At 42.0% G+C, this 23,808-nt stretch overlaps 1 protein-coding gene across 12 annotated transcripts in view; it reads left to right on the plus strand.

Moving 5' to 3' along the window:
- RAPGEF4 (Rap guanine nucleotide exchange factor 4) overlaps positions 1–23,808 on the plus strand; it is a 291,293-nt gene that overhangs the window by 209,946 nt on the left and 57,539 nt on the right. For 11 of the 12 annotated variants that reach the window (XM_023259461.2, XM_023259462.2, XM_045033954.1 and 8 more), the window contains 5 exons: positions 13,066–13,150; positions 15,134–15,194; positions 17,474–17,550; positions 17,988–18,134; positions 20,014–20,129. In XM_023259461.2, coding sequence (XP_023115229.1) covers positions 13,066–13,150; positions 15,134–15,194; positions 17,474–17,550; positions 17,988–18,134; positions 20,014–20,129 — 486 coding nt within the window. The remainder of the gene's footprint in view (positions 1–13,065; positions 13,151–15,133; positions 15,195–17,473; positions 17,551–17,987; positions 18,135–20,013; positions 20,130–23,808) is intronic. The other variant, XR_006583294.1, reaches the window with a different exon arrangement.

The raw sequence follows: 23,808 nt of genomic DNA on the forward strand, positions 1-23,808 counted from the left end.
ACCCTCACAAGACCCTGAGAGCTGGTTTCTTGAGTCACCCTTAGAAAGAGAGCCTGTGCTTGTGCTTTTTTTCTTCCATACAGCACTGAATTGCATGATCCTTGGCAGCCCAAAGATTCTTCAGAGAAAACTATATTCCAAAGGTTGGATTTTTCCAGTCTATCACTAGAACATACAGGTTATACTAGTATTCCAAGACATATCATTTTGAGTTCCCTTGGGATTTTCTTACCTTTCCAGGTTTTATCAAACTACAAAATTGGAATCGAACTGGTAGTTCTTCTGACTCAATACTCTTAGATTTTCTTTCTATTGGAATGACAGCTCCCAAGAGATGAGAAAGTGAAAAAGAAGGAATCTAGTTTTTTTGAGACAGACTTTCAAACCTATGCACATGCACACACACACACACTCACACACACATACACATACACACGCATACACCTTTTTTGGGGTGGAGGGAGTCTGATAATAACCTTTGTAGTGTCTAATTTATTTAAGTGGAAAGAAAATATGCTTAGGTGATCAAGAATTTCCAGTATCACTGCTGTCCTTAAAGAGACCCCCTGAGCACTTTGCTCCTAGAAACCTGAGGGCATGTGTAAAGGTCCTGGAAATGTTGACGCTTTACTGCCCAGACAGCCAAGTCATTAGGAAATGTGGAGGCATGAGATGCATTGGCTCCATGTCGACCAGGGCAGGACCCCCCAATTTTTAAACTCAGCACAGCTGCATTTTATAATAGTCACCACTGCCAGAGAGGCTGCAGAACTCTGATAATTACTGGGAAAGAAATAACACAATATTCTTTGATGAGAAGATTACTTTGAGAATTTGATTGTATAATGAAGATGTTGCTTTGAAAGGTACTTCCCATTGTTCTGAATCTGAGACTCGCTAGCAAAAAAAAAAAAAGTGTCACTTGTTTTGACAGGCTACTTAGAAAAATTCTCTGTTTATTACATTAACTGCAGCATTTTAACTGTCAAACTATGAAAGAATGTTCTGTAGTTTAAAAAACAGAATAGAGCTTCAGGGGAAATTTTTTGGCATACTCTTGTTGCTATTGGTATTGAAAAAAAAACATACATCCCGAATGTGAAATTAGCTTTTTATGTGGTGGCAGGCAGAGTGACTCACAATGCCCATCCTGGTTTCACAGGTGCAGACCTGGATGGCACTGGGGGGCAAGTGCTATAGAACAATGACAGTTGATGGTGCTGTTGTTGCAGCTCACAGAGCCATCAAACCTAAAATGAGCTCTTGGAGCTAATTGTTTTGATTTTGCTTTGTTTATAAGTCTAAAAGCAAGAGGTTACCCAACAGCGAGTAGATACAGTGGAGATCCTTGCCAATAGAAATGTTCCTTCTGCTTACCTTTGAGCAGATATTTTGGATAGGGGGCCATGGGCAAAAAGATGTGGAGTGACCAGATAAGCAGAATGTTATAAACTTGCAGCTAGCTGGATAAAAAGAGACAAAGAAGGTTCTTGCTGTAATGCCTCTCAACCTCTTCTTCCAAGAAAAGTGAGACATGATGTCCCGCTGTTTAGCATAGTCTATCAGAAACCAGCTTAGAAGTGGGAGGGAAATGAAGTAGATGCCATTTGCCAAATCTAGTTCTAGGTAGATCTGCAATTCGGGAATTCCCTTAAAGCCTAGAAGCTTAAGTAGTTCAGAAAGAGATAGGTTAGTTGGCTTGACCAGAAGGAAAAAAAATATATATATATACTTACATATATATATATATTTACATATATATATAATGTATAAATACATATATAAATACACATAAATACATATATATACATAACATATATGTATATATATACATATATATATACATAAATATATATATATATGTTTAATATATAAACATGTAAAATATACATAGCTAAGGGAAAGAGAATCAACAAAAAGAATTCTTGGCAGATTCTGGAATCTTCCCATTAAGCCAGAAACTTGAATTCATTTATTTCATATGATAAACTAATATTTTCTAACATATGCTATGGGGCATAAGTTTAAAAGGAAACAATTCAGATGATCAAATGATAGGAGAAAATACCAGGTGGGAGTGGGGGTGTTAGTTGGCTGCATTAAGATAGCTCCCACCTGCTGTTCCACACATTTGCTCTAGAGGGCATATGAGAGGCTATGTATTTCTTTCTAAATTAGTAGAGCCTCTTTTAATAGGGTCTTATTCTGTCCAAGCTGTTTTTGAGGGTGTGAAATTTGAAATCCTGATAATTATAGGGAAAGTTGCTTCCTCAGGGGAACCCAGATTAGCAAGCCTACAGTCAGTGGTTCCTAGGGTTTTGATTTCTGTTGGGATGGGCTAAGAAATGTTCAAAGTTATGAAATTCATCCTCAAATGCAAATCAGATGAAAAGAGAAATATGAAAAAAAAAAAAAGAAACATGACTTAAAGATCCTAATCTCTATGAAATAAGAAATTCACTGTGAATCTTTTCTTTCACTGCATGACAAAACTTTGCCTTTTTTGTTTTGTTTTGTTTTTTTATTTTTTTGTTTTTGGTTTGTTGTTGTTGTTGTTTTTGTTTGTTTGTTTTTTCTGGAAAGATTGCTGTGCCCTAAATGAAAGCTTATAGAATTTACCAGAAGAAATGATTGCATTAAGAGGTCCATTTCTTAGGTTTGGGTTTATTGCCTCTCCTCTCTAAAGACAATTTACTACTTATCCCTCATGCTTACATGAAGCCAGCCATTGGATCACTGCCATTGAGATTCAGATTTGGGAGAGAAGAAGATGGATACAGCTGCCCATTTACAGTGTAGGGTTCATTATAAGATTTTACTGACTTTTTATTGTTAAAGTCAATATGTTCATTGTAGAAAATTTGGAAACTACTGAAAAGAGTTAAAGAAAAATAAATAACACCTGCAATTACATCTCCCAGAGATAATTGTTAACATTTTGGTGCCTGTCCTTCTTATTATTTTTAAATTCCTAACTTTTTACACTTAGTAATATATTGTGGGGTTTTTTTTCAATATATGAAATTTATTGTCAAATTGGTTTCCATACAACACCCAGTGCTCATCCCAAAAGATGCCCTCTTCAATGCCTATCACCTACCGTCCCCTCCCTCCCACCCCCCATGAACCCTCAGTTTGTTCTCAGTTTTTAAGAGTCTCTTATGCTTTGGCTCTCTCCCACTCTAACCTCTTTTTTTTTTTTTTTTCCTTTCCCTCCCCCATGGGTTCCTGTTAAGTTTCTCAGGATCCACGTAAGAGTGAAAACATATGGTATCTGTCTTTCTCTGTATGGCTTATTTCACTTAGCATCACACTCTCCAGTTCCATCCACATTGCTACAAAGGGCCATATATTGTGGGTTTTTTCTCTTAACCTTAAATGTTCTTCAAGGATGGGATTTTTAAGAGGTGTATAATAGGCTATCCTCTGAATGTCTCTAATACATTCAGTTAGTCCTTGTTGGATGTTTAAATTCATGCTCAAGCCCTTTCATAACAGCAGCAAAAATAATATTTTAGTGTTCTTCTTGCCAGAACAAAGAAAGAAAACAGCCTGACAGGAGTGCAGAGGTGGGATTGGGGCCAGAAAGATGTCAGGAAAGTTCCAGCAGGGAACAATAAGCTGTTTCAGAGTGAATGAATGCCCAGACCAAGAGTGCTAGTAAATGTGGCTGGGGAGGTAGGCCCAGGTCTAATTGAGGGGGGTCAGCTATGCACTCTGTATGCACTGGCTATTATTTTATAGACATTTGGGGCACCATTGAAGAACATTAAAGACAGGTGTGGATGGTCCGCTTTGCAATCGGCAGGTTTCTCTGCTGTCTGTAGAGAATGCTGAGACTAAAGACACAATGCAAGATATTGAGTTCTGTGAGGTTAAAATTAATTATTTTTTGGGAATTTAATGACAGCATTTAAGATACATGCATTTGACCCAAGAAACTGCCAAATAAAGTGAAAGCAAGACTGGGCTCCAGAGCCTTGGATTCTCATCTTACCAAATCACTAATAAGAACCCAACATCTCCAGATGACAAATCTCTTAAACTATAAAGTGAGTTTAGTAATACCGGCTTGCCCTCTCCCAGCTTCACAAGGAGATTGTAAAGGGAAAAACAAATACGATTATATTTAATCACAGCCAACATTTTTTGAGCTTACCTATGCTAGGCACTATGCTCAACAATTATCTCATTCAGTTCTTGCAACAGAACTGTGAGGTAGTTATTAATACCATCCCCATCTTATGGATTAGGAAACAGGCATAGGTTAAATCACCTGCCTGTGTTTATCCCAAAAGTGTTGGACTCAGGATCCGGTGCAGGTCTGTCTGACTCTGGAGTCTGTATTCTTTACTGTGGCCTATCACCTTTCCCAAGCCAAACAGGATTCAAAATGGCCTGCTGGGTTTATTCTTAGAGCATTGGTGAGGAAAGACGTCATGGGTATTTGATTTAAAAATAATAATTACAGGGGCGCCTGGGTGGCTCAGTCGGTTAAGCATCCGACTCTTGATCTTGGCTCAGTCATGATGTCACAGTTTGTGAGTTCGAGCCCCGCATCGGGCTCTGCACTGACCGCGCAGAGACTGCTTCTGATTCTATCTCTCCTTCTTTCTGCCCCTCCCCTGCTTGTGCGTGCTCTCTCTCTCTCTCTCTGTCTCTCTCTGTCAAAATAAATAAATAATCTTAAAAAAATATAATAATTATGACAGACTAATCTCATCTTACTCAATTACAACCTCATGGACCTGAGTGGAGTACAAGCATTGTCATCTACTTAGAAAAATATTCACATCAACCCACTGGCCAGAATTACAAACAAAACTTAATAATTAATGTATGAATCACACTGTATAGTTTACATAGTGACCTTATATACATCATGTCCTTGAACCTCAAAACCACTCTATGGAATGAGTAGGACTTATGTTATTATCCACGATTTACATTTGAAGAAATTGAGTTTAGTAGATGTCAAGTGCTTTCCTTGACATCACATGGAAGTATGTGTGGCTGAACCAGGATCCGAGTCCATGTCTGCTTACTCCAAAGCCAATTTCATTCTGTTTTTTTTTTTTTTAAGGAGAATATTCAGTCTTCTCTATTAGGTTGCAACTTCACCCTCTCTAGTGTGTTTATTAAATAAGAAGTGAAATCCAAAGAAATATAGGTAGTCCATCTGTCCCTGATTAAGAATTAATTTTTGCAAAAAGAAAAAAAAGTAAGAATGAATTTTTGCAAGGAAAAAGTAATAATGCGTATACATAGCACCTCCTCAAAAACTGTTTGCATTTTCTATCTGATTATCTATATGCATCATACACGAAGGCAGGTAGCTATACTCTCTGATGCCATCTAAATTTGTTGTTTTCTCAACTTGCTGCTTAGATGTTTTGCAGGAAAATATTTGTACTTGCACGTTTTAAAAGGCTTAATATTAAACTTCTAGTGTGTCCCCATAGTAACCACTTTTGCTGGAAGTATGGTGGGCATATTCAATTTCTAAACATGAAAAACCTTAAATTACTTTGTCCTAAAAACACTTAGCACTCAGGGGCCTTAATTATGGCTCCTTACCCATGTCCTGATGAGGGTGACTTCATTTCTCACAAATATTCCTAAAGCATCTGCCCTTTACTGCAATGGTGGACAATGTTCGTTTCTAACCTCACAAATAAAGGAAAGAATGTACATAGGGATGTACAGGCTTTGCTATCAGAACTAAAAAATGCCTAATTGCATCTGATAAACCTAAAATGTTCTTTTCTGGGTTAAAGATAAGGCGAAGGGGTGGTGGTGTGGCAGAGAAGTGAGCAGAGAGATCTGGACAGGATGCTGCAAATGTCCAGTCACCAGGTTCCTGGAATGTCTCTAACATGGAAGATGTAACTCTTAAGAAGCAAGGATCCTGGGAGGTAAAGAAAAGAAACACGTTTTGTTGGTTTATTACACAAGAGGGTGGGAAATAAAACCAAACTTCCTTTAAGGGAAGTGGAAAGAGGTGAGCTCTCACAATCTTAAGGGTGTTGGAAGATGACCACGTTTGAGAAATGACTCATAAGCAGGACAGTGAGGTGGGATGAGGTGGAGTGTTGCAAGAAAAATAAAGCATTCCTACCCCCCCCCCTCAGAAAAAAAATAATAAAGCATTTCCTTTATTTTGAAGCATGACCATGGCTTACTAGATATTTATAACATTGACTTTTCTGGGTATTTTTCCCATGCACCAGAGAATAGGTCTACTAGACGACAGGTCTAGAAGAATGGCTTATTTATTCTCTCACCTGCATATTTTACCAGTGGCCATGCCCACGTGCTGCTTGGTGTCTGGACGAATCCCTCATTTTATCCACGTTCCAATAACTGAGGAGCTCAGTCTCTGACCTTGATAAATTCCTTGATAAAACTGTATTTACCAGCAGCTTCCAATATCACCTGAGCCCTCCCATCCTTTAATGTATAAACTGCTTCTCCATCCATCCCCGTTTATTATCTTGTCTGTAACTAGACATTGCTGCCAGAATGCATCCCCTGCAGAAACTAGGCCTTTCCACAGCAGGATCCGACAAATCCACATCAATGTGGCACCACGCAGATTTGTAAAGAAGCAGGGATGCCTAATATCTCTCCCTGTGACATCTGGAGAAGGACAAGTAAAGACCAGGTACATTCACCGGCTGCCACTCAGAGCAGCCAGAGAGTCAATTCACTTCCCCAGCCTCATAGGTTACTCTGTGAAGGTGCATGGGGTTCCCTCCTCCCGCTTGGGGCACAGTGTTCCCTTGACTCTTGAAAGCCAAATTGCCTTCAGTCCTTGGGACCCTTTCATTACTGTTTGAACAGGCTGGGGTCTGATTTGCAGGACCTCTTCTCCATTTTTTCCCTGTCACCCCCGTAAAGACCAAAGCGTGAGAGGTGCTTAATGCCACTGTTTGCCATGAGAAACCCGCTTTTAAAATGTGACTTTGTTCAGTGATTGTGGTGGGGAAGGCTCACTTTTAGTTGTTATCAGGTGCCCTTTGGCGGGGGGGTTGGGGAAAGCTGCAGATCAAGATTGAGTAGAGAGGGGAATCTTCTCTGAGACACTAGATGGCACAGCAGCTCCGAGCTGGCGGCCTTGGGAGAGGCTGGGCTGCCTTTCCGTCATCGCTGCCACAATCCCGAAGATCCACCTGGGATAGGAGAGGGGCTCGGATTGTGATCCACCTTCGTGGGCATAGGCTGGCCGCCCATGCTCCATCTGGCCTCCTCCCTGGGACTTCCCTCAACTTTCAGTCCTAGCAACAAGTCAAGGCCCCCTGAAACGTCAGTGAGTTTGCTTGTGGCAAACCTCTCACAAATGCTTTTATTGCTTTGTTGACTGTGAATATACTCATTTTTTAGAGTAAGTCCCCTCACACCTTGCAGTCCTAGCTTCTCTCACCTCATTAAAACATTGGCTGTAAACAGAACCAAAAAGTTCACTGCTACCTGGGTGGATTGCCAAATAACTGTGGCCTGCCCCGTGATTACATTGACCGCTTTAGACCACAGGATTGTAGCTTTCTTTTCTTTTTTTTCCTTTCATTTTGAATGTTATTTAGGACTCGGAGACTAAACTGTTTTTAAGCTTTGTTCCATCCTGTTTCAAACAGCTGCCATGGGTTTCTCCACAGCACCCAGCAAGTCCCCAGGGAAGTGTTTACTTCTCCGGAGTGGCTTTTGCTGAATGGGGAACCAGGGGGTAGAATAAGCCGCCACATGGATTTCTGTGTAGGTGTGGTCTGCATCCCCATCAGAGCTGCCCCTGAAGGCAGCGGAGGCCATGTTTCCTGGCAGGCTTTGCTTTGTGAGAGGCACGTGGGGGAGCAGGCAAGCTGAAGCCACCCCTCTTCCTCCCACTAGTTGCCAAACTAAGGAGGATTTCCCAGGAATGGGGCCTTTCTGGGTATTTTGCTCCTGGGAGAGCTGCTACTCCTTTTCCTCCTCTGTGTCCGGCAGGAGGGCCCAGGGCTTCTCTCTCAGGCTTCTCCCCAGGCATGTTTTAGAGAGCAGGTCTCAAGGTTTAGCCTGGCAGTAAACTCTGCCACTGCCCACTGCTCACGGTGGGGCCTGGGAAAAGAGGCCACTGACCCGAAAGAAGCAGTCTTTTGATGAACCACTCTGACCCTGTCCTGCCCTTATCTCATCTGCTGTCTTCCTCCTGTGGTGGTTTTCTGTGAATATTGAGCTGTGGCCACTTCCAGTCATTTCTCACACGTTTTATCCCTATCTGTTCTCTGTCACCCAAGAATTCCTAAAACTCTGTCTGCCCATAGTACTATTATGTGGTTTGTGGTGATGGTGATGCTTGTTTGTTTTCAGTGCTGTTTTGGATTTTAAAATACCTTTCCAGGAGTGCCTGGTGGCTCAGTCGGTTGAGCGTCCGACTTTGGCTCAGGTCATGATCTCACAGTTTGTGGGTTCAAGACCTGCATCAGGCTTTGCGCTGCTGGTGCGGAGCCTGCTTGGGATTCTGTCTCCCTCTCTTTCTACCCCCCTCCTGCCCATGCTCTCTCTCATTCTCTCTCAAAAATGAACAAACATTTAAAAATTTTATAAAATACCTTTCCAATCAGATCGTTAGCATGGTAGATAAAAATAAGGCCATAAAAGGGCTGAGCCCCACAGGTGCTACTTGGTCTTGGGTGGTCACCTCTGTCCAAGCTGCCACTGATCTTGATTTAGTTCTACTGAGTGACTTCAGCTGGTCTAACGTGGTAATTTCTTCCTCACAGCTGGATGAATAAAATCTATAATCCTATAGAAAATATGTCTTTTCTATCATTTTATGGGATTTGGAGTAAGAGATGAGGTTCAATATTTTCACCCTATCTCCTTCCTTCATTATTGATGAACTATTTGCCATGACACAGACGTGTGCCATATCAAAAGTGAGTTGTGTCATGGGCACGTCATCTTACTTGACCTTTGATAGGAAGGATGGCAGAGCATAAGCCCCCATTTCCGTTGGGCACAGAACAAGAACTGGTCCATAATACTGCTGCCTTCTCCCTTGGGTAGACCCTCAGTTCAGCATGAATTGTAGGAACGTGTGTCTTCATTCATGTTGAACATCCACCCTGGTGATAATGCCATCCTGCACTTGTGCTCTATTTCCAATATATCAGTACTTTGCGTATATTAACTCCTGTGATCTTTATGACAATCCTATTAATTATTCCCATTTTACAGATGCAGAAACAAGGCATTACACCAATCACATACCTAGGAAGTTCCTGATTTAGATCTCCAGTCCAGTTTCTGCTTCCACTCCAGTGCCCTTTGCACTACCAGATGCTGCTTCTCTTGAGAAGAGCAGACTAGAGTTATGGATATTTAAACAAAGAGCATTCTTCACAGTATGTTGTAATCACCACAGCAGCAGGACCATGTGCCATGGAAGAATAAGGGTTGAACAACCAATTTTAGCTGGGAGAGATGACATCTGAGTTGGGCTTGCAGCAGAAAAAGATATAGCAAAGAAAAGAGCATGTGGAAAGTCTTGGAGACACGAGAAAGCCTAGCATTTTGGAGGGATACAGAGATGTCTGGTATGGCTGGAGCAGAGAGCAGAGCCATGAGGTAAGGTGTGAAGAGAGGGGAGATGAATGTGTCTGGAAGATGTGGGAGATTGAGATCTGGCTTCACAGATCCTTGTGTGATGATGAGGGAGCACTTATAGTGCCTATGGCTTATCTAGGAGGAGATGGAGGTGGCCAGAAAACTCTGGGAGCTCAGGAATGAAGTCTGTTTGGAGATAAAGATTTAGGTGTCAGCATTACATAGATGAAAGGTGGGTTTTTTTGTCTTTTTCCCCAGGGAGAGAAGGTAGAACACACTGAGCACAGAGCTAATGGCAGTAAACAAAAGAATAACAGACCAGAGAAGACACTGGGAAATAATTGGGGGGGGGGGGGGAAGGGGGTGGTAAGTGGCGGGGAGGGGAAGGGGTAAGTGGAGTTCCAGCCAGTGCTCAGTTGTGTGGGGCAGCAGGGCGGTGAAGAGATTTCAGAAATTCTTCAGAGTCACTGTCTTCACTTCTCCTCTCCCACACTCTGATGCAGGTCCTAAGACGACCTAGCGTGGCTCACAGGGCAACCTTGAGCCACTGCGTCAAATTTGCAATATGCTGCATTGAGGACTGAACAGCTCTTCATTATACGTTTTAACTCTTGGATGAAATATAACCATTTTCATTTTTTTTTTTTTTCATCTTAGAGAACATGAACGGGAGAGAGGGGTGGAGGGAGAGAAAGAATCCTAAGACATAGGGCTCGATCCCACAACCCTGGGATCATGACGTGACCCAAAGTCAAGAGTCAGACGCTCAAACAACTGAGCCCAGGAGCCCCTTCATTTTATTTTTTATCAAAGTATAGTTGGCATACACAATCAGTTTTAATATAATAGGATTTATAGATTCTAATGCCATAAGAGTTGATCAGAATGGATTTCACATTGATTTGGATTTCCACAATGAATGGATTTCCAACTTTGAATCTGTCAAGATTTTAGAGATAAATTCTAACCTTTTCTTTTCCCAGCTGAGTCTTCTTCCTCCCCATGGAGGTGAGAATGAGACTTGGCAACTGTTTTCCCTTTTAGCCAAGCTTCTAGGAGGGTCCATGCTATTTGCAGCTGATGTCAAGTAGCAGGAACAGCAGGGCCGCTCCTCATGCTGAAGAGCCATAATCCTATTATGCCTACCTGAGACTTTCACATTAGCTGCCTCTATCGTGGTAGATCAGCTGGGGTGATTCAATTGACTTTTAAATCTCCAAGGGTCCCAGTTTCAAAATCCCCATGTCTAAGTCAAGTAGTAGATTAGGCCTCTTACTAAGAAGGGCTGGCTCCTTTAGAGCCCCCATGGCCATAGTTTTTTCTTTGGTATCTTTGGGTCCCATACTGTCTGAGATCTGCCCTGAAGCACTGGATTGGTGCACAGCTGTGTCCTTCAGTGGTGATCCTTCACAAGAGGTAAAGCTGGCTGGCATCCGCCTGGGTCACGGATTTAGTACGTGTCCCTTTGAATAGTCAGGATTAGGAAACATCCTCTGTTGATGCTACAAGAGAAAGATACCATATTCTTTTGTTCGCATCAAAGCTGCCCTTGAGAAGGTAATGTGCAAGGTATGCATAGAGCTTTCTTCCTCCAGTTAGTCCCACTCGATCAACTCCCTACATGATATATAATATGGCAGCAAAATTATTTAACCCAATCAACTATTTCAGGATATTCACAATTCAGTTTTGATTGCTCAAACTGCTTATCCAATGACTTAGTTTTAGATGTAATTTGCTGGCCCACATGTTATACTTTATCTGTGATAGTATATATACTTTATCTGTTTGTTTACCTTATTTTTAAAAATTTTTTTTTAATGGTCATTTTTGAGAGAGAGAGAGAGACAGAGCGCGAGTGGGGGAGGGATAGAGAGAGAAGGAGACACAGAATCCAAAGCAGGCTTCAGGCTCTGAGCTGTCAGCTGAGAGCCCAATGCAGGGCTCGAACCCACCAACCGTGAGATCATGACCTGAGCTGAAGTCAGACACTTAACTGACTGAGCCACCCAGGTGCCCCTGTTTAAAACTTCTTAAACAAGGGTTTGAGCTTTGAAAATCACTTTGCTATTTTTTTCCCACTTAAATACGCAAACACCTTCACATTCGCTACTTCCTTGGCTCTCGCGTCTCTCTCAGGAAGGTATCGTCCTCAGTTTGCAGATGAGACTGAGACTGATGCCGCATAGTGCTGAGTGGTTGCACTGAGGTTAAAACTTGATCTGCATACTCAAAATCCAGTGCTGTGTTCAGTACTCCAACACACCCAAATTTATCCGACCAAGGAACACTTTTTAAAATGTAATGCAATTAAGGATGAAATACCATCAGTAGCTCATTAAGGTTTAAATGTTTAACATACAGTAACATTGAGTAATGTCATAAATTGTTGGAATTTCAGGACAAAATACAGAAAACAGACTGATGGTTACAGAATAGGTAACATACATGATTGCAACAGTTAGCGGAAAGTAAATGCTGCCTGTCCTTCCACATAGCTCTTTGAGATTTGATCACCCCTTTGTTTGTTTTGAAGTTTCAAAAACACATTAGCCAGGGTTCCTTATATTGCAGGGAGCAATAGAACACCCAAATTACTGATCAATCGTATTGATTATCATTGGTGTGTAATTGAACACTACTAGTGATTCCAGAATAGTCACACACATTAAAGATGGTTAGGAATCCACTCAGTCCTCCCATGCCAAAATGTTCATAACACTTCCATATTCTATCCTCAAAGGCAGGCTGTTGGATACTAGTTTAAAACAATTTATATAAAAAAAATAATTTATAGAAAAAAAACCCATACACTGATTGACATCTCACGAAAGAGCTGTCATCCATGGAACAGATTTGGGGAAATGAGAGTGTGTACCTTCCTTCTTTCCCTTTAGTACTAATCCTAGACACTGCTGTTTGCTTTCTGCTCATCTCATGCCCTCACTTCTTCAGGGATAAGTAAGAAAATGTTGAGTCTACATTAATCCTCTATTTGAGTCCTGTCTAGAAACATATTACATCATCTGAAACAATAGTAACAGCAGCATTATTCTGTTAGGCTAAGACATCACACAGGATCCCAAGGAATTTGGATCAGTCATCCAGCTAATGAAATCAATTGTTCCTAGTTGCGTTAAAAGACAAGTTTTGCAGTTACTGATTCTGATGGTAATGACAAGCAATTTTTTAGAGCAATCATCTACAGAGTGAGAGATAAGTTAGCCAACTACCATGTGAGTGGAGATGTTCCTCCCTCAGATTGGAAGGGAAGAGGACTATGCACATTCTTCCATCAAGGAACACATTCAATTCAAAAATCCCTTTAGGGGTTATAATGGCAGGATCTTTTCTTCGGTCAAAGTCTTTTCACAGAGATTTCTCCTAGGAAATCCCTAAACACATTACTGAATCCATTTCTATATCTCAAGCTTTTGTGATGACTTTTTTTTCTTTGTTTTCTTCTTACTTTTTTCTTTGTAGACCTGGCCAGAGGACCGTGGATGACCTAGAGATTATCTATGAAGAGCTCATTCACATTAAGGCCTTATCCCATCTTTCTACAACAGTAGGTCGTCTCCTTGTTGAGCATGCTCGGGAGGGGGAGGTGTTGAATGCACTGTTAGCAATGAAGGAGTGTATTTTGGCATGGGGCTGGTGGTGAAGGAATGCCTGAATTCTTCATAAATCATGCCTACTCTCTCTCATGAGACATAAAGGAAGTTACACTCAAGAATAGTCCCCAAATGGGATCAAGTGTTACCATGTTGTTAGTAGTTGTTCATGTGCCCTAAACCCTGAAGCAGTATGAGCGAGTGAGTAAGACTGGAAAATGTACTTCATTCTTCAAAACCTGAATCTTGGAATCTGTACACTTTGACAAGAGATCCAGACCTTAAGGGGAACTCTGAGACCCTTCCATGAAATACGGAGGAAGGAGAAAAATCAAGATGGCCTGTCTTGGCCCACAGGGCCGGCTTTGCCCAGGTGTGCTGCCCTATGGAGAAGGAAGCAGAAGGTTCAAGGAAACATTGCCTCAGATATGTTAGGACACAGGAGCAGGGCCCATTAGTGAAAAATGGCCCAATGGCTATGTCTGACTCTGAACTTTTACGTGATGAAGTTATTTAGGAAGGCAGTGGACAGAAATTTGGCTCTGAATAGGGACAGAAATACATCCTCCTATAGAAGAAATATAGGAATGTGTTTTCCAGGTAGCACAAGTCTCCTATATGTTAATAATTCAATAATAATAGTAAATAGAAGTTGTTTCAATATTCACAGATCATATTCTGAGGCCCCTCAGCAATATCTACATACCTGCTTTGCCTCTCATTCCCAGCTTACTTGCTGGCATTATGCTACCACATGCATGGTAGCAATGTCTGTGGTCCTTTCTCTGGGGGCAGAGGTCAGGTCTCTGCCGAGAGCAATGAGGCACTTGCCACAGCTCCAAGCAGAAGGGCTCCAAACCCCTCCCCCTTCAGCTCAGATGGAGCTGCCTTCCCATCCTTCTTCTGCTGCACTACTGTGGGTCCAGAAGCTTGCTCACCTACCTACATAGGGCATTCAGGGGTGCAGTCTAGCCCAGCCACCCTTCCCACATACCACTGCCCTTGTCATCCTCACTCTGTCCGTGGGAGGTGGGGATAGGTCTAGTGCCTGGGCGCCTCAGCTGGGGTGCCCCTGCACCTTGTAGGTATCATGAGCTCATGCTGTAGACAGAAGTGAGGGGAGACTCCTTTTCCCTGCCTGCACTCCAGGTCGCCAGCACGCCCCTGCTGTGACTTGCTCAGCGTGGTGGAATTGAAAGGACTATGGGGAGTCTCCTCTTCTAGCTCACACCCCAGGTACCCAGGCACTGGGGGAAATTCTGAGGTCACTTTGTTCTTAGGGAATTAGAGCCAAGATTTGCAACCATAATTTAGGATTTTAAAACAATTAGCTGTGTAGGAATATAAATCTGCCTGCACATTGAAGTTTCATTTGAATTCTCCAGTGTGTGTGTGGTGATGTAGTATGTGTGATGCAAGGAAGAGCCTCTCATAGCAGCAGGGTCCGATGATATTCTCACCCAAGATGGAAGACTGGCAGAGAAATTAGCTAGTTCATACATGTGAAGCCACGTTTTAAATGGTTTCTGAGGAGACCGTTTTGAATGAATTAGCTTATAAGATAGCTTTTGTCAGAGCCTTACGAACCTAGTGGTAGGGGCACCTGGGTGGCTCAGTCAGTTGAGCGTCCGACTTCAGCTTAGGTCATGATCTCACGGTTGATGAGTTTGAGCCCCGCATCAAGCTGTCAGCCTATCAGTGCAGAGCCTGCTTTGGATCCTCTGTCCCCCTCTCTCTGCCCCTCCCCTGCTTATGCTCTCCCAAAAATAAGTGAATCTAGTGGCAAATTTGGTGAAAGTGGTTCTAGACGAGACTAGCAGCTAGCGAAGTGGGAAATGGCTGTGTGAACAGAAGGGTACATTCAGCGCTGCTCAGAGAACAAGTCCCACCCCACCCCCCAATCTGGCCTTTCCCAATTCTTTCTCTTTTTCTTCTAGGTGAAACGAGAGTTAGCAGGTGTTCTCATTTTTGAGTCTCATGCCAAAGGAGGAACCGTGTGTAAGTGAACGTAATGGGACGTTGTGCCTGGCGAGCTTCTCAAGAGCATATGCCATGGGAACCTGACTGCAAATGCTTTCCTTCTTGGGGGGCCAGGTCAGACCTGGAAGGACATGATGTGGCAGTTCGGTTTCTCGAGCCTCGCGACTCTTCCCAGCATGTGCCTGTTATTATGCCGCCCTAGGGTTTTCTGGTACCAGCTTGGTAGCAGTTGGCAGCCTGAGTCTCCACTGGCTCCCTGCTGACTCAAGGCAGTATTTAAAGAGGGTGGGGGTATGGGGCGCCTGGGTGGCTCAGTCGGTTGAGCGTCCGACTTCAGCTCAGGTCACGATCTCGCGGTGCGGGAGTTCGAGCCCCGCGTCAGGCTCTGGGCTGATGGCCCAGAGCCTGGAGCCTGCTTCCGATTCTGTGTCTCCCTCTCTCTCTGCCCCTCCCCCGTTCATGCTCTGTCTCTCTCTGTCCCCAAAAAAAATAAACATTAAAAAAAATTTTTTTTTTTAAATAAAGAGGGTGGGGTGAAGTCACTGCTCTTCAGGAAGGACCCTACAAGGACCTTTTCACACAGCTTCACTTCAATTTGATTTTCAGAGAACAAGTCTGTCTCTCCAGATCCCCAGTTAGAGTGACAAATCGCCCTGCTTGGTTTTTCTTCTCTCACTTGCTCTACCAGTTCTGAGCCCGAGAGAAACTCTTTGCCCCAAATACCAATGCAGGGCTAATATATTCTTATCTCTTCAGAACCCAACTTGTTTAGTTCTGTGAGGGCATTTGGAAGCAAGACGTTCCAATTTGATATTAGTAAATGCGAACAGAATCGTTTAAGCCATCCTTTTCCTCAAGTTGTACAAAATCCTTCTTGGTAAACATGGCTCCTGGTCTACTCAAGGCAGGAAAGGCCGCTTTCTCTAATCTCCCTTGGAGAGTCAGAAGACACCTGAGCATACTAAGGTTCTCAAAGTTCTGCAATAAAGAAAAACGTCCGTTCCATTTAAACTGACACTTTTTAAATTGAGTCAAACATAAGACGCTTTTTTATTTTTTTTATTTTTTTAAAAAAACCATACATTTTAATGGCAATTTACAAGTCCAGATATTTGCTCATTCTAAATTTTTTTTTTTAACATTTGTTTTTGAGAGACAGAGCACAAGTGGGGGAGGGGCAGAGAGAGAAGGAGACACAGAATCTGAAGCAGGCTCCAGGCTCTGAGCTGTCAGCGCAGAGCCCGATGCGGGGCTCGAACTCACAGACCATGAGATCGTGACCTGAGCCGAAGTCGGACACTTAACCGACTGAGCCACCCAGGCGCCCCATAAGATGCTTTTTTAAATGGACACCTGTTAACTTTTCAAGAGAGGTTCTTTGGAAAATCTTGTTCTTTCTTCAGACTGTGTTAGTCAAAGAAGCAGGAACATGAATCGTAAAAGCAAAAAGTGTCATAAAGATTACATTTCAAAATGTTTTACTTCCAGTCATCAATAGTGGTATTTCTAACATGGATATTAATTTTAGGAAGAATGTTTTCTCTTTACATTTTAATGGTTCACTTTAAGATTTTTGATTTTTATCATCACTGATGACTTAACTTCTCATTTATTTTTTTTCATTCAGACTTACTGATTGTTTTCATTTTATTAGAAATATTTAAGTATTTCCAACAAAAAAATAGAGATTATTACCAGCATCTTTTTTTATCTTCATCAAACACGGACATGATACTATCTTTTCATATTTTCTAAAGAATGAAATTATAGATACAAACGAAGCCCTCTTGTTCCTTCCTTTATCTCATTGTTTTCTTTCCCTCCCCAAGGTAATTCCTACCCTATGTGCAGTGAGTGTTATCACAACTCATTTTTTAGTAACATATAGACACGTATCTATAGACAGTATGTAGTGCTGATTTGCACGTTTTCAAACTTCACACACTAGCGTGAAGATTACTTTTAAAAACTATTTTCAATAGCGTAATAAGTTTTGATGGACTGTGGGGGAAAGTGTATTTATCGCTTTAAGAAATTGATTGCTGGCACGTGGCTCAATAGTAAATCCGTACCTTTTAGAGCCTAGCAAGTAGCGTGGTATCTATGTTCCTTTCGTGTTCTATAGAAAAGGAAATACCATTCCACCTGAATAAGTTAGTATTTGCCAGTGACTGTTTTTTTTCCTTCTGGAGTAAATGTATAATTCTGGGGACTTAAAAATGATGATTTGATAAGCTGTAATTTATATTGATGTGCTTCTATTCTTGTCATAAGTCTTTTCATCTTTTTGTGTCTAGTGTTTAACCAGGGGGAAGAAGGCACCTCCTGGTACATTATTCTAAAAGGATCAGTGAATGTAGTCATTTATGGCAAGGTATATATATCTTTTTCTTTGTGAAACTTTATTATGCTCCATTTACTAGTGTGGCTCTAAGTATGGAAGTGCTACAATTAAACCTGCAACAACATTGTTACTCGGTGTAGAAAAGACATTACAGCATCTCCAGTCACGGATTATCTAAATTATTATACTCATTCGAATTGAACTTTCTGGGGCTCATCTCCTTATAGATGTATCAATTTAAAATAAATACATTAAATGCGTACATTTTAGTTAGGCCATAGCCCATATTACTAAATGAAAGAAAAATAAAACATTATAATCTAATTCTGCAACTCTCCTTTGGCATCCCTGGCGCAGTCCATTTATATATACAGTGTTTTGGGTAAAGGGGGTCTTGTGGCATGAGGTGAGTGGCTGTCTGCTCAGATTCAGGGATCCTGTTCATCTGAATGTTCTGCTCCCTCCAGGGTGTGGTCTGTACCCTGCATGAGGGGGATGACTTTGGCAAGTTAGCACTAGTGAACGATGCCCCAAGAGCTGCTTCTATCGTCTTGCGAGAAGATAATTGCCATTTCTTAAGAGTGGACAAGGAGGATTTCAACCGGATCCTGAGGGTGAGTCCAAGGCAGTGTGGCTGAGAAGTATCCCACTTTTCCTTTCGCCAGACCAGCAAAGATCAGAGTGTGGTATTAACTGAGCGGTACTGTGACTACTGAACGCTCTAGGAACAAAGAGCCTTGGTTCTAAACCTGGTATGTTCAATGTGCTGGTGTGCATTCTGGGATCCAAGGGTGATATTCCAGTAAAGCTGCCAATATGGCACGTGTGCCACACCAAATAATTGGATACACCCATACTGGCCCATGAGAATTAAAAAAAAAAAAAAAAAATCTAGGGACTGCCTTGGCCAAATGCCAAAGTCTGAGCCATTTCTCTTTGGCAATTCTAGGCTTGCCCTTTTGTGTCCTTTCCCACCTCACTCCCCAGGTCTTTCTCCATCCTAGACTTTCTTAGTCTCCCCCTCCTATGTCTTCCCAAATCTGAATCTTTCCTGTATCATCACATCCTCTCCTCACTTATTGAGTGATTACATTTTAGTGGGAATTAACGTCGCCCATGGTTACTCCAATCAAGCATTTCCAAGCGCTCCATGTCAATTTGATTCATACTAAAGGAATTTCAGACTTTAGCGGGTAGGCGAAGAATAACTGGGGTGACGGAGACGTGAAATTGCACTTAAAGTTGGCTCTGCAGATGGGCCTACTCAAAGCTTGTTCAATAAAGTATTTGTGAGAGTGGGTGAGGTTGAGAAGAGATGGTCCCTTGTCTTCCCACACACACAACCCCTAGAAAGACTGTCTGTGGACTATCCTACCCTGAAGTTCTAAATGCAGTTACTGGTACGTTCAGCCTTACTTAAGGATGCTTCGCAGTGTCATTCTCCATTCCTTATGTATGAACACCTATTCTCACAGGGCCTTAAGCCTTTGCCTTTGGGGACAGGATTCTGACAACAAAGTTTGTCTTAGAAATGTGTTCCCTTAATGCAAAAAAGTTAAATTTAAAATTATACCATTGAATAATATAGAAAAAAAAAGTGCCTCACGGAATTTGACTTGTTATCTCTTTTAAAATGGGGACCAAATGATGAAAAAAAGTCTGTCAAGATTTTTAATTTAATTGTTCAAGTGACATTGAAATTTAGAGGTAAACTTTAGTAACTCTTTGAAGTTTACACACATGGAGTTTACACTTAGCCAAAAAAAATTCTTGGAAAGAATCAGGTTAGGATCATTATCATTGATACGGTTTATAAAATTATTCAAAATAACTGAAAAATGTTTTTAACACATTTCAAACTGATTTTTTTAATGTTTATTTATTTTTGAGACAGGGAGGGACAGAGCATGAGCAGGGAAGGGGCAGAGAGAGAGGGAGACACAGAATCCGAAGCAGGCTCCAGGCTCTGAGCTGTCAGCACAGAGCCCAATGTGGGGCTCGAACTCATGAACCGTGAGACGAGGACCTGAGCCAAAGTCAGACGCTTAACCAACTGAGCCACCCAGGTGCCCCCTCGAGCTGATTTTTTTAAAAAAACAAACAGAATCTTTTGATGAGAGAGAAAAGGTGCATGCCTATGAAAATGACACGCCCTCAGAAGAAAGTCACATATTTTTCTAAGGATAAGTGTACTTGCTCCCCTCTCTTCCTGTTATGCCACCCTCTCTGAAAGGTTTCTCACAGTACAACCACACTCCTCTCTACTCGGTTGTTTTTCTGAATCTGGGGTAAAAGCAGAGTTTTAAAACCATATGCCTCAAACCTCATCTGGTCCCATCTCTGACCATTCCAGCCCTGACTTTGAAAATGACTTAATTTGTAGATGCAACAATTAGCATCACAAGCACCAAATGAGTTTCTGAAGCATTTGAAATTTTTTTCATTGTCTGAGAAAACAGCAGCATCTGTATGTGGTGTAATTTGTATTTGCAGGACGTTGAGGCGAATACAGTCAGACTTAAAGAACATGACCAAGATGTCTTGGTGCTGGAGAAGGTCCCAGCAGGGAACAGGGCTTCTAATCAAGGAAACTCACAGCCTCAGCAAAAGTAGGTTTGCATCCAACACTGCAATTGCCAGACTATGATTAACCTTTTCACATGGTATCATCATTTCTACAATAGCATGCTCTCCTTTTTTGTGGAAGACGGCAGTGTGTGTGACTTTTTTTTCTCTCTATTGACTAATCACACATCTTGTGGAGTATAATGTATCCATTTCTGGCACTGCATTGAGCTTGGTGCTGCCTGGAGTAATTCAGAGGATACTCTTCCCCTACGCTAAGGACACTCTCTGCATACAGTGTTCGACCGTGATAGCTTTGGAACAGAAGGCGGCGAGAACAATGGAAGTAGGAGTGCCAGGCCACACAGAGGATAGGTAGGCCCCGAGGTGATAAGAACCTTTGGTATTTGAATTTCACATGTAGGATTTCTTGAGAAGTGTTTTCATCTTGTTATCAGAATGAGCATCTTTGGCAGGAACCCAGACTTCAAATATAAGACCGTCTGTGGATTGCAGTCTAGAAGCATCCATCTGGCCTCATCTGTACTCAATACTGCTAACATCAAAAGGGTGTTCGCTTCACACTTCTTAGGCTCCCAGCGTGTTTTGTTTTGTTTGTTTGCTTTGAGAGAGTAAGAGAGCAGAGAGGGGGAGAAGGAGAGGGAGAAAGAGAATCTTAAGCAGCCTCCATGCCCAGCGCAGAGCCCAGAGCCCAACGCGAGGCTCGATCTCACGACTGTGAGATCACGATCTGAGCCACAAGCAAGAGTCAAATGCTTAACTAACTGAGCCACCCAGGCGCCCTTTGGTTCTCTATTTAACTTGAGCCTCTTTCAGTATGCCTATATCCCGTTCCATCTTTTGTTGCAACTTCTTTTTTGTTGTTGTTTATTTTTATTTTTTTTTTTTGATGTTTATTCATTTTGGAGGGAGACAGAGATGGAGCATGAATAAGGGAGGGGCAGAGAGAGAGAGAGACACAGAATCCGAAGCAGACTCCAGGCTCTGAGCTGTCAGCACAGAGCCTGACGTGGGGCTTGAACCCACGAACTTCGAGATTATGACCTGAGCTGAAGTCAGACACTTAACCACCTAAGCCACCCAGGCATCCCTTTTGTTGCAACTTCTTACATGAGGCTTTTTTCCATCAAATGTACCAACACTTGAATAGTAAGACAGGAGAACAAGGAAATGTAGCTTTAAGAAATTGTGAAAGATTGCAGAATCTTGTTTTTAAAATAGAGATTAATTTTCAATCTTAGAATAACAAAAACACCAATCCTGTAGCCAAAGAAGTGTCACCAAATAATATGTTGAAAAAGAATGCATCCCAAGTAATTTTCCTTTGTTTGCAACACAAATGGGGTGTTCCCTTTAATCAGGCCACTCACGGTAACTGATGAATTTTTATTGTTTAGACTCAAAGCCCAAAGCTCAGACATTTTCATCTGGATGAATCAACGTATTTTCAAAGAAGGTGGGAAGAAATAGAATATTATTGAGTAGCCATAATATATTTTGCGTGTTTCATGTAATCCTGACTGCACACTCCTTTTCACCGATGGAAAAAGCAGGCTCAGAGAAGCCAGCTACTTGCCCAGGTTTACAAAGCTTGTAATGGTAAAGCTGGCAGCAGTTCCAGCTGACAACTTCAATGCTTTTCTTCCTTCAGCCATGAAGCTTACTATGGCAATATACAGCACGTAAATGCTGTATCCTCAACACCATCCTGTAAACACTGCCAACCAATATATTTCAGAAGGGCTGACATAAAACAGACCGTATAAAAAACTGTCCTTTCACTTCCAAATCTGTAAACTGCCATCCAGAATCCTTCATGGTTTTTTTTTTTTTTTTTTTTTTTCCGCTGCTACCCATTCTTGAAAACGTTCTCTCATGAATGTTTTCAACAGTTACCCGTTCAGCCCGCGGAAGACGAGAATGAAGATATTTTTAATGCGAAGGTTAGGTCCCTCCCCACTGATTTTCTTTAGGGCGCTTAAATATATCTGGAGCATTTTACAGTGTAGATCTGCATTCTTTTAATAATGCCTCAGATGTCTCAGGAAAATTTTGCCACCTGAGAAAGTAAGCCTTGAAAATTCTCCTTAACCTTGAAACATTTGACCAAGCAGTCCCCCGGAGGCCCTGCTTCTTTCACCTCTTCATACCACGGGGGAATGATCAAAAGCGTTTGCTTGTTACAACGTAGTCCATTCAGAGCGCCTTCCAAATATAGATTTTCTTATGAAATCAAACTAAAGGGAACAGAAGAGGAGAAGCCCATGTATTCAGTTTATTTTAGGCCTGGATCTGATTTCCGTTACATCTCCTTTTCTGTGTTCTGTAGACCGATCCAGATTTCTTATATAATTCAAAAACGTGTGCGTGTTCACAGCGCACCCTTTAAGAAATATCCGTCAGCACAAAATAATGCGCTGGGCAAGATCAGCTCCCTGAAGAGGAAAAAGTCATTCTCTCGAGGGGTCTCTTTCCATGTCGGGCTTTCTCATGCCAGACCAGAGTTAAAGGGGGCACGGCACCATGTAAGTGAATTTTGGCCTGACGTTCTGGATAACTTTGACAATATGCCAACAACGATGTCTGTGGGTAGACTTAAAATTCAGGAACATATAGGGCCTCCATCTTTTCAGACATCATCCCTTTTGAACTCAAAGAGGGTCATCACATTGGTGCCAATAGTAATGTTATTTTTCTTTTCTTTTTTTTTAAGTGTTTATTTATTTTTGAGAGAGAGAGGGAGACAGAGGCTCCAAAACGGGCTCTGCGCTGACAGCGGTGAGCCTGATGCAGGGATTGAACGCACAAACTGTGAGATCATGACCTGAGCCAAAGTTGGACGCTCAACCAACTGAGCCACCCAGTGCCCCATAATGTTATTTTTCTGATTAACTTTTCCCCTGAGAAATCCAGAACAGTTTTTCATGTATACATTTTAAATTTTCAAAGCTGCCTGACTGCCCAAGCCACTCAACTCTGAGTGTGATATTAAAACATCAATATCAAGACAGTGTTTCTCATGTTGAATAAACTATCTCAGGCTCTCAAACGTTTACCATTTTGGTTATCTTCTGCTGTGTGGTTATGTGATTTTCATAGGAAAGAGAGAATTTAAAGGGACTGCTCCTGCTTTAGTTACTGCATTGCTTTTTCCTTAGACTATCAACCACCCAATTGCTCAGGTCCATCCTGTTTGTAGAAAGATAGTCTCTTTTAGGTTCTCCTCCCCTCCATCCTTTGTCGTCGTTGTTCTAGGTGCAGATAGAAGTGTCCTCATTTCCAGACTTGGCATTAGGAACAGATTTTTCTGTCGCAGGCTTAAAAGCCCACAGCTTGGATAATGTAATCAATTTGGGCTTCTTTTTAACTTGGACTAGAATAGCTCCTTCATGAAATAAACTGAAAAAAGCCGTGCTGTCTGGGATTCAAGTCCCTCAGTTAAACAGAGGTCAAGCAGAGGGTGTCTGGCAGTGTCCAGCCTGAAACAAAGCAATAATATGGTGTTTCAGCCAAGCCCAGGGCTACAAATTCACAGATGGCTACATCTGGCCAGAAGCTCCCTGGCTCTTTCTCTTCAGAGTTCCGTGACCTAAGAATATCAACACCTGCACTGCCCTCTGCGGAGCGGAGGAGGGAGAGGATGGGCTAAGGCAGCCACAGCAGCTGTACCACTAGAGGGAGCCCTTGGTAGCAAAAGCAAGA

The sequence above is a fragment of the Felis catus genome, chromosome C1 (assembly GCF_018350175.1).
Source record: "Felis catus isolate Fca126 chromosome C1, F.catus_Fca126_mat1.0, whole genome shotgun sequence".
NCBI lineage: Eukaryota > Metazoa > Chordata > Mammalia > Carnivora > Felidae > Felis > Felis catus.